At 33.7% G+C, this 11,404-nt stretch overlaps 1 protein-coding gene across 3 annotated transcripts; it reads left to right on the top strand.

Annotated features, from left to right (window-relative positions):
• Window positions 1–420: 420 nt before the first annotated feature.
• On the top strand, window positions 421–7,555 carry LOC142640604 (chromatin remodeling protein EBS-like). 3 transcript variants are annotated; one of them, XM_075814778.1, is made up of 6 exons: window positions 470–775; window positions 1,150–1,492; window positions 1,585–1,653; window positions 4,149–4,287; window positions 6,385–6,435; window positions 7,236–7,373. In XM_075814778.1, the coding sequence occupies exons 1-5, from the start codon at window positions 703–705 to the stop codon at window positions 6,409–6,411; spliced, it is 651 nt and encodes a 216-aa protein (XP_075670893.1). In that variant the 5' UTR covers window positions 470–702; the 3' UTR covers window positions 6,412–6,435; window positions 7,236–7,373. The 3 variants fall into 3 exon arrangements, with proteins under 3 accessions (XP_075670891.1, XP_075670893.1, XP_075670892.1); XM_075814777.1 differs by lacking the exon at window positions 7,236–7,373 and adding an exon at window positions 7,048–7,181; XM_075814776.1 differs by having other exon boundaries at window positions 421–775; window positions 6,385–7,555.
• Window positions 7,556–11,404: the final 3,849 nt, after the last annotated feature.

Below are 11,404 nucleotides of genomic sequence, written 5' to 3' on the forward strand. Positions count from 1 at the left end.
TAATTAGAAAATAGATTAAAAATCATTCAAAATTTGAAATTGGAACTCAACTTTAGATTTCACGAAAAACATATTTTGCAAGATAATTTCACAACATTACTATTTTAGAAAATAAATTTTAGAAATTTATTACCGTATTTAACATAAATGATCAGGCTAGAAGATATGATTATTACAGTATATCTTATGTGATTATTAATATATATAAATATATATATATATATATATATATATATAATTTGTTTTTTTTTAATACAAGGTATAAATTATATTTTAGCCCACTTTAATTATATATATGTGGTTATTAACATTATTTGTGAAGTTTGGGAATGACACAAAACGACCACGTTTTCTCATTACCCTGTGGGTCACCATGAGCATGCATGCATGAGTGGATGATGATGCATGATGATGTGTCCACCGCCTTCATCTGTTCTTCACCCTCGCATCCCAACAAATCTCTCTCTCTCTCTTTCACCTTCTAGGGTTTCTCTACCTTCACTCTCCAAAATCCAAAGATTGAATATCTTTCACCAAAAACCCCACAAAAACCCTTCAACTTCTACCACAGTCCCATCCATTTCCACCACATTCTTTGCGAACTAACTTTCACTTCCACAACTCCAAACCAACCCATCCCCCAACACACACAGTTTCCATTTTTAGCTAGCTAAAAGATAAGCCCTCAAACCCCGCCCATTCATGGCCAAGACCAAACCTGGCAAAAAGGACCTCGATTCTTACACTATCAAAGGCACCAACAAAAGCGTCAGACGTACTCTCTCTCTCTCTCTCTCTCTCTCTCTCTGGAAAAATAAAAATAAAAAATAAAAAACCCATTATTTATTTTCAAATTTTATTAAGCTAAAAATAAAATAAAAACCCTCCAAATTTTTGTTTCGGAACCCCCAAAACTCAATCCTAAGCTCAACTCGAGCTTCTGCTGTTATGTTTGTTGCTGTTTCTGAAAACCCAGAATTTGTTTTTTCATTTTAGACTCTAAAAACCCAAAATTAACCCTTCTTATAAGTTTAGATTTTTTGAAAACTCAAAATCTTATTGTTTTTAAGCTATGGTTTTGGAAACCCAATAAATTAATTAATTTTTGAGGGATTGCATTAAATTTGGGTAAATTTGTGGGTATTGCAGTTGGTGATTGTGTGTTGATGCGACCATCGGACTCCGATAAGCCTCCATATGTGGCGCGTGTGGAGAAGATCGAAGCAGATCACCGCAACAACGTGAAGGTTAAAGTCCGATGGTATTATCGGCCGGAGGAGTCGATCGGAGGGCGGAGACAGTTCCATGGGGCGAAGGAGCTGTTTCTATCAGACCACTATGATGTTCAGAGTGCACACACTATTGAGGGCAAGTGTATAGTACACTCCTTCAAGAACTACACTAAGCTTGAGAATGTTGGAGCTGAAGATTACTTTTGTAGGTTTGAGTACAAGGCTGCTACTGGAGGGTTCACCCCAGACCGTGTGGCTGTGTGAGTTTTCTGGGTTTTGTGTGGTTTTTATTAAATGACTTTCTTTGGGGATTGGCATTTCAAGTAATGCTTCTTGGGTTTTGTTTTTGTAGGTATTGCAAGTGTGAGATGCCATATAACCCGGACGACCTAATGGTGCAGTGTGAGGGATGCAAGGACTGGTAAATTAAATTAGTTGCATGTTATTCCTTTGTTTTGTACTGAATAATGGCTTCTAGTCCCTTGTCTAAATAAATTTGATTCACTTTTGTTCCTGAGTTTATCTCTATTGAAGGTACTTTTGTACAATAATAACTGAAGTGGTTGCATGTGATTGGTTGCATTTCTGTGGCTTTATCAATGCTTAAAACTGTGATGAGTATATATTTACCTTTGCTTGAAATGCTTCATCTTGTATTATTCTAGGATCCTGTGATGAGCGTATAACCTACACTATTTCTACTAATTTTCCGATTGACTGAGTAATCTTTTTTAATATGCTGGAAATGCTTATCGCTTCTATTTTTTAAGGCATTCTTGTTTAGGTGGATATATGAATATTGCAATTGAAGACTAAATTTCTAGTGCCATGTTTACCAGTTTGTGGAGAGGTGATGTTTTTTAAAATTTTCTTTTGCTCTTCATCTATTGCAGACAACATATTGGAAATTTGCCCAAAATCTGCATTTGTTTGATAGCGAACACTTTGAGCTCCACATTTATCTGGTAGGGTCAATAAAGCATGTGGAATGTTTCATAATGCAGTTTGAGGTTTATTTGATCGATTGCAAAGTGGTGCTTTTTCTTCTTGCTTTTGCTCTTAACGATGTACTCATGTTATCAGAGCAATTTGTTCAGTCTTCAGTGAAAGTCTAGGTGGATCTCAATTGCACATGCTTTTTACATAGAACTTTACTTCTATAGAAATTAAAAGGTATATAATTTAAAGCTGACCCGCAGATTCTATTAGCCATGTTTAGTCTTCAGAACATATGTGCTGACTCAACTTCAGAGTGCCAAAATTCTTCATCTTTCCCACCCCCCTCCCTACTTATTATTATCATTTTTTAAATTACCTTCCGATTGGTCTGTCTATATGTGGTGAGCTGTTATATGACTGGGATCTATCTGATTTTTCTTATTTAGTTTTTCTCCTTTACGTAGGTTTATACCGATTTCAATGTCTTAGGACTCCATGCAATCAATTCCTCTGGCACCTCCCCCCTCCCAGTTTACCTGTAACTAATGCCTGAATGGGTTCTTGTGGTTAATATAATATGCATCCTTCGCATAACTTAGATGTTGTCCTTAGAAGTTGGAAATATATTGCACAGTTTACCTTTCACTTCACTTGGTGAGGAATCTTTTTTGGCTAAGAAATTTGTGTTATAACTACCTTCGTTTTATCCTTTCTTCATGGTTTGACACTCAGATAATGAGCAACATTTGGGAAATATGCTAGGTTTGTTTTTGGGGGTACATTTAGTTTGTTGTTGATTACTTTAGACCTTCGTAATTTGATATGAGTGGTGAATCATAGGCAAGAGTCAATGGTTTGGTTATAGGAAACTGTTTAATCGAGAAGATACGTTGATTTGAAAGGTGAAGAGAAAGGCCAATCTGTACTAACACTTGAGTGTGTGAGGTATAAGTATTGTGGATTATTTTTCCTTTAATGAAAATAAGTGACATTACAAGGTTTGAGTGGAAATTAGAAATAAATTCATATAATATTGCAATAAGGATGAAAGCCTTGCAGTATTAATTTTACATTGTAACTTGTCACTCATAACATCTTTTGAGAAAATGACTTGTTTTCTTGTGTTCGTTTGCGATTTTGAAAATGATCCCAAGTGCATTTTTCCATGTTTGGCATGGACAGAATCAGTCAGATCATAAAAAGAAAATGAAAACCATAAAAAAGAATCTATAATCATAATAATAATAAAAGCAATCCAATCAAGAACTGCATATCCAGAAAATATTCATCATCCTATCACTGTCTCACTTTCAAAGCCTAATATATTTAAAAAGATTAAAAAAAAAAGGGAAAAAAGAAGAAGAGAGGAACTCCAGGGAATAAAAAAACTAATAGTAAAATCAAACCCTAACGAATCTAGGAGTGTGGGGGTGAGGGAGAGAGGGAGAGAGAAAGAGAGGCTTTGATGGGATCTACAACAACAAAGTTGTTGCCTAGATGAACGAGGCTATAGATCTGATGGTGGTGACTCTGTTCAGGGTTATGCCCTTGCCAGAACATTGGCTGCAGACCTGAAGGGCAACATGCAGATTGAGGTTGGAGAGAATGGGAACATTTGCACAAGGGAACAATGTGATAGGAGCTGGAGGCGAGCTGGTCAGAGCCATGGCGTGTAGAGAGAGAGGGAGAGAAGCTTATTGTTATTATTTGTTTTTTGTTTTTTGTTTTTTGGTGGAGAAGGGAAGCCACAAAAAATTATTCAAGCTTCTTACAAGCATAAAACATTTTAAGCCTCTTTTGGATTATTTTATGTTACTGCAAAAAAGGCTGCCATTGACCAAAATTTTCAGCTGCACCAAGCAATGGAAAATGTTTTATGCTGAAATAAACAGAATGGGTGTTATCTTTCAAACAACACTTTGGATGTTAACTTGAAATGCTAATAATAATGATATCTCATGTACTGTTATATTGCAGGTTTCATCCTTCTTGTATGGGTATGACCATCGAAGAAGCAAAAAAATTGGATCATTTTCTGTGTTCTGACTGTTCATCTGATGATGATGCCAAAAGATCCTTAAATGTGTTCCCTGTATCACCATCTGTTGAGGCTAAGGTGAGAACACTTGCACTTTATTTGTATTTGTGTGTTAATACGTGTGTATGCATGGTCATTTATTGTCATCCTGGTTATTAATCTTGACATTTAGATTCCGAGTTTTACCCCACTTAATGTTAATTCTGTTATATATTTAAGGAGGTTGGTGTTGTAAATGCATATGACTTAAGTAAATGCTTGGTTGTTGCATAATAATATTGTCAAGCTTGCTGGTTAGTAAATGCATATACCTAAGTAAATTCTGGACAGAGTTGAAAGATTTGGTTTGTCCACTTTATTGGGAAGTAATCTCAAGAAACTTCCATGATAGTTATTCATTGTTCCTAATTCTCAATGGAGCTCAATGTGAAGTTGAATTACGTTTTAGAAATTGCTACCTTTGAGGATGTTGAGGACATCATATGCCTAAGCATTAATGAAGTTTTGAAATCAAGCACTGCCACAAGGCATTGTTGAGGTTGTGAGGCTTTGGAGGTGTGCATTGTAATGATGGAAATTTGGAAAAAGTTTCAAGCCGAAAATTGAATATAATTCACCTGTAGATCTAAAGATAGACAGTGGGTTGAAAGTATATTGATATATGTAATATCTGTTCCTTCCATGTCATTGTCCATTTTAGCAGATATAGGGTGGCATGGAAAAGGATTTAATCAGAAATTCTCAATGTCCATTAGGTTTTAAGTTTTCTTAAGTTATGTTTTGACTGTTTTAAGTACTATGAAGCATTGAAGCACGGGTGCATTTTTAGATTTGGGTGCGGGTGCTGGACTTGGCAATTTCTGAAAAAGTAGGATGCAGCGGGGTGCGGTGATTAAAAAATTATTAAAAATATTTTTATTTATATTTTTAATATATTGCTAAGCATCTTTTTCACATTATATAAACATATACCAAATTTAAGAGCAATAGTAAATAATAAGTAAAACATGATGTTTATAAATTAAATACAATCCACTTAATACCCTTTTATAAGACAAAATTAAACTAAATTAAATTAAATCCTTAATACCCCCCACTTAATAAAGCCACCTTCGCTTGGGTTCTACCAAACTATAGACAAAAAAAAAAATCTCCAAAATTGTGTCACTTTATGCCTTATCCACAAACCTCTGGCCCTTCACGTGGGTTTGAAAATCGTTTTTTTTTTCCCTTTTTGCCCTCAGTTATTTTTGTTTTGATAAACTTTTTGCCTTCAGTTAGCACACAGAGAGACACACAGAGAGACTTTCTTTTCTTCTCCAAGTCTCCGACATTCTTTTCTTCTCCAAGTTTCTTTCTTCCTCTCCTAATAATTCTATCCTCTTTCCTCTCCATCTTCGCTGGCTCAAAAGACAGTCAGTCACGAGTTTTTATCTATTTTTTGTTCAGTTTTCATTTTCTTGTTCGGCGCCAGCATGGTGTTTTTCGGCGATTTCGGCCAATACAGACCGATTCGGCCCAAATCGGCGCGAGTCGGGCCGAGTCTGCTCCACGTCGGTGCGAGTCATGAAAAAAAAAAAAAAAAGAGCTGGACGCGGCATCGACGCTCAGGCCGCGGTGTCCCTCATGCGTCGCCGCGTGGGGCTGTGTCTGACGGGGGTGCAGCGGGCATTTTGCCGCTTCTGTGCATCCCAGTTTAAGTATCTGTGGTAATCAATGTAACTTCGAGTTGAAAATTAAGAAAGTAGGTTTTTAGATGCTCTTTGAAACACAACGAAATTGCTCTTTTCCTTGAGGCATTGTTGAGAACATCGGTAGAGAGAGCCAAGAGCCTTGTAGCTCAACTCATTGGCACCTAATGTTTCTAAAACATTTAGGGTTCAAATTCTCCCTTTCTCGTTGTAATTATCAAAAAAAGAAAATTGGTGGAGAGATGGGTGCCCCCCGCCCTTCCTTTGGCATTTAAAAATTTCCCTCCCTCTTATAATTTTGTTATTTATATATAATTTTACTAATGGTCCCTATGAGAAATTTTTTTGGCATCGCCATTGTTTGAGAACATTCATAACAAGATATTAATATAGTAGAGCTCATACCCTTTGGTAGCTCTATTAATTCAATGAAGGACCATTTCTTTTTAAATTATAATGAACCTTTTGTCAATGTTTATGCTAGGTGGAGCCAAAGCGCAGGAAGAGATGACTGACTGTGACACATAATGGGGAGGTACTCATTTCTTGCTCGACTCCAGTATTGTTGTTGTTGTTGTTGTTATTGTGTGATGTGGAATTGTACAGTGCAGAGAAGATACTGTGCTTGCACAAACCAAAGGCTTTTCTTGTTTTACCATGTTCAAATGTTTGTATGTGTGCTAGACTTAGGAGATGACTTTGTGATCTGTATTTTCCTTGAAGTGCACAATGTGCAAAAAGTGCACAAATCTTAATTAAGCGCAGAACACACGAGAACAAAAAAACCTTAAATTTAGGCAAAACTGTGGGCTCTGTTGTGATGTCCTTGTTGCTTGTGTTATTACTGTACGTGCCACCCCAATTTTACTAGCCTTTTTCTATTGTCCCTTTATATCCTTTTTTGAGGGGAAAGGTAGATAGAAGATGAATGGTGTTCAATGTGTTTACCCCAAGATCAATCAAATGTTGAATCTATTGATGGGAACTATATCAGTGGCTCAAGATAAGTGGACTTAGGTTATTCTTGAGTTAGAAGGTTATTGTTGATTCTCATTTGAGCCCACTACTGACATCACTTCATCATCTACCATTAGCAACTTGCCACCTCAACGATTGTGAAATATTTTGAGGTTTTTGGTGTCTCTAGAGTTTTTGATAATGAAGTGGGTTTGCTCTAGCTATCATCCACATCATGATGCCATTGGGTTGACCCGACTTACTGGTGGCACTCTTTCTTTACTCTGGTTGATTTTCAAAACTCCAAAGCCCTACTTCCAATGGTTTGAGTTATGAAGAATTGAAGATTCACTTAATTGCACCTACCTCCTTTTTCAGCTGGAAGATCATTCCAAGAAAACTAGACTATGATGAATTTTGTTCACTTCCATACAAGCAAACTTGTAGCATGCAATTGGCATTTTATATGATGTTATTTGTGTTGTATATTATGGACTTATCAAGGAGGCGGGGGATATCCTGGCATATCAGAACTGCTACTTATTTGTTTTGATAATTAGATAGATGGGGTTAGGGGTATTTGAACTTTGGAGAATGTTTTCATTAAAATCACCAAGATGTGTCAACAAATTAAGTTACAAGGTTCTTGGCATCCGAACTGCTTAAAGTTACTGATATAAAGTATGCGAATTTATGTAGTCAATCATCCTACAACGTGCCATGCTCGCCACGAGTCAACATGTCTATCTCCATTTTGTGGCTATTGTAAGGGCCTTAATTGCAATATTAAATATCGTTTAGGAAATGGCAAATGCCTTGCTATTAGGGGGTGTTTGGTTTGTATTTTTAAACAATTATTTTCAGTTTTTAAACAAACTAACGTATTTTCACAAATGTTTTCAAATAACAATTTTCAGTTTTTAAATATATGTACCAAACTGGCCTTTAACTCATTTTGCTTTTTCTCAAAAAAAAAAAAAAACTCATTTTGGCTCGCAAAACACAAACATCAGAGTTTGATAAATCCCTCCTCATAATATTATAGATGTCAAATATTCACCTGAATTTAAAGTCAAAGGCGGAAGGTCGAAATTTACGAGGTTGTGATTGATAGTAATTTTTATTTGGCCTTTTAAGTGACGTGAAAATTGTATTACAGACAACTGTATGCTTGAATTTTAAGATCAGTGTATAAAAAGGGTGGCAATGGTAAAAAAGGAAGGCTGAAGACAAAAAAATTCATTGAAAAGATTAAGAGCCAGCAAAATAGAAGTCCACATATATTTAGATATGTGTATGTATATACCTGTATACAGCATTTGTCAGCAAAATCGTTGAAATGATTAAGAGCCAGAAAAAGAAAAAGAAAAAGAAAAAGAAAAACAGTTGTAATATTAATGTGCCACTATCAATGGGATCATATTTGGCACGTGATTTACTGTCCGTACCATCATAAATCTTTCATTCTAGATTTCAAAATTTCAAGCTGTCATGAGAGTATTCTGGATCCCTTGACTTTATTTGGGCGCATGAACGTGCGCAGCTTACGGCCCTATGTCACTTCTAAAATTTATACAAATCAAGGCATGTGGATGGAAAAGTGAGGGATAGAAAAGGGAAAGGAAATGAAAATTTAAAGATTTAGAGTCTGATTGGTTGAAGGGTGGAGTAGATGGAAAAGTGGTTAATATAAGAGATTTTAGTTCTATTAAATTGTGTGAAATCCTATCAGAAAAAACTTATGTGCGTATTAGCACTTCATTTTAAAAAACAAAAGAGCGTTAAAGAACCCAAATTTTTTCTTTAAAAAAAAAAAAAAAAAGCCTAATGATAATATCAGTAAAAGAAAAAGGCAAAGAATAAAAAGACAGATGTTTGAAAAAAAATTATGAACATTGCGTTGGGGCTATTGGAAAATTTCATCCAAAACGTAGCTCCTTATTTTCACTCAGGTTTTCTCATCGATTTGGGGAGATTGAGTTTTGGTGAGTTTAGGGAGAAAACTATTAGGATCAATCATTTTCTTCTCATTTCCACTCCCAATCAAGATATCTTTCTACATTTTTCCTTCTTTGGCTTTTTATTGTTTTCAGCCTAACTAAATAGCCTTTTAGTTTTTTCTCATGTGTGTGGTTGGGATGATGTAAAAATTGAGGGATGAAAAACTCTTTTATTTGGTTAAGGACAATGAGATGATAGAAATTTAAGAAATAATTTCTTTGTAATCATTAAACAAAAAAAATACTATTATCAATTAAAATTAATAGAATAATATCTTATAAAAATTAAAACAACATTCATATATATATATATATATATATATATATATATATTTTTTTTTTTTGTCAAATGATTTTTTTAATCAAATGGTGGGGTTTTTTTTGTTTTTTTGTTTTAGTTTTCCTTGAATCAACAATGGCTTAATGGTGGGTTCTAATTAGCTTAATTGATAAAGTCTATAATGGTTGAATAAGAGATCAAAGGTTCAAACCCTACCTATACCAAAAATTGATTGGTGTTTTGGTCTAATGATAAAGAGCTATCATCAGGAGCGGATGTCATGGGTTAAAATTTTATATTAAAAAAAAGATGGAGGCTTAATGGTTAACCCAAACCCATTTGAGTGTATACTCCATCAATAATTTGTTATTATGTACTAATTTAATGTTCTTACCTTTATTGCATAAGTAAAATAATTTCTTTCTATTCTCGCTCACACGTTGATATTCTGATTATTCTCACTCTTTTTAGAGCTCCAACCATGAACTTGGATAAGATATAGGTTCTAATTTGGGAATCTTTCATTGTTTTATAGAGTCCTACAACTATTTTAAACAATTTATTATTTTCTCAGCTCAACAAAAATGGTAAGTTTCATTCACAACAAGTATCTTTAAAAAAATAACAATGAGTTAGGTTCAAGTTATACTCTTTGTAACTCTATAAAATGTTACACCATTTCATAGTTGCAAAATATCAAGATTAATAACTATCTCATCATTCAATATTTATATTTCAAGATTTTTTTATTTTATATTTTTTTAAAACTTTAAAATTGTACACAAAATATGAATTTGTGGATCATAATAAATAACATCCAATTAACACAAGAATTGGCATGCATATTAAGAACAACAAAAATATGTTATCCAATGATGAGATTTTAATATGTAATAGAGTGGTGTATCATTGCAAAAAGTTACACCAAACATAACTTGTTCCTAACCGTTTATATGTTATACATTAATTAGCCTTATTTCTATACATCCCATGCTAATTTGCCAACAAAGATAGATTGAACTCATTGACTCTTCTAAAACCTAAACACCCTTCAACTTTTGGATTACAAAGTGTCTTCCATGAGGTGAGGATCAGCAAGGCATGGCCAAATAAATTTTTTATATAAACAAATAGAAATAAAAACACCAAAACGAATCGTCTAGGTGGCATCAAGCATCTGGAGAACATCCAAACTTTTGTACTTTAGGTGACAAATGGTAAACAAGCAAAGCTAAACAGCATAATAACACATTGAGGTGAGTGATGTTAGACATATTACAAATTTTATAACATAAATCTTAACACTTGACGTGACTCCAATCGTAAGAAAATAATTTGTACTGTAATTTATTATGTTGTTGAAATTCACTAATTATATTCATTTCCATATCAGCTTTAAACCGTAGTTAAATCTGTAGAAACTTTAGCATTTTATTAGTTAAATGGAGCTTAAGTGAATTTTATATTTAAATCAAATTTCACAAATAGGGATGGAATACCATTAACATTCTATTTGTTTTGATGAAAAACATTTTCTAGAAAACAATTTTTTTTGGTAGGATAGAAATTGCAACTCAACAAAAAAGTTTATGCGGCCATTAGAAAATTAGCCCAATAGAGTAAAAAATACCTTTCATTTTTCTAATAATGGAAAACATTTTTTTTGGAACGTCACATACTTCACAAATCATTGTATATAAGTTCCACATAAAAATAAGTTGTTCCACTAATCATATTTATTTCCATATCAGTTTATAAATTGTAGTTAAATCTGTAGAAACTTTAGCATTTTATTTGTTAAATGGAGCTTAAGGGAATTTTATATTTAAATCAAATTTCACAAATAGGGATGGAATGCCATTAACGTTCTATTTGTTTTGATGAAAAACATTTTCTAGAAAACATTTTTTGTTTTGTTTTTTTTTTTTGGTAGGATAGAAATTGCAACTCAACAATAATGTTTATGCAGCCATTAGAAAATTAGCCCAATAGAGTAAAAAACGCTTTCCATTTTTCTAATACTGAAAAACATTTTTTGGAATGTCACATACTTCACAAATCATTGTATATAAGTTCCACATTACAATAAGTTGTTCCACTAATCATATTCATTTCCGTATCAATTTGTAAATTGTAGTTAAATCTGTAGAAACTTTAGCATTTTATTTGTTAAATGGAGCTCAAGGGAATTTTATATTTAAATCAGATTTCACAAACATGGATGGAATACCATTAACGTTCAATTTGTTTTGATGAAAATATTTTCT

The sequence above is a fragment of the Castanea sativa genome, chromosome 6 (assembly GCF_040712315.1).
Source record: "Castanea sativa cultivar Marrone di Chiusa Pesio chromosome 6, ASM4071231v1".
Taxonomy (NCBI): Eukaryota; Viridiplantae; Streptophyta; class Magnoliopsida; order Fagales; family Fagaceae; genus Castanea; species Castanea sativa.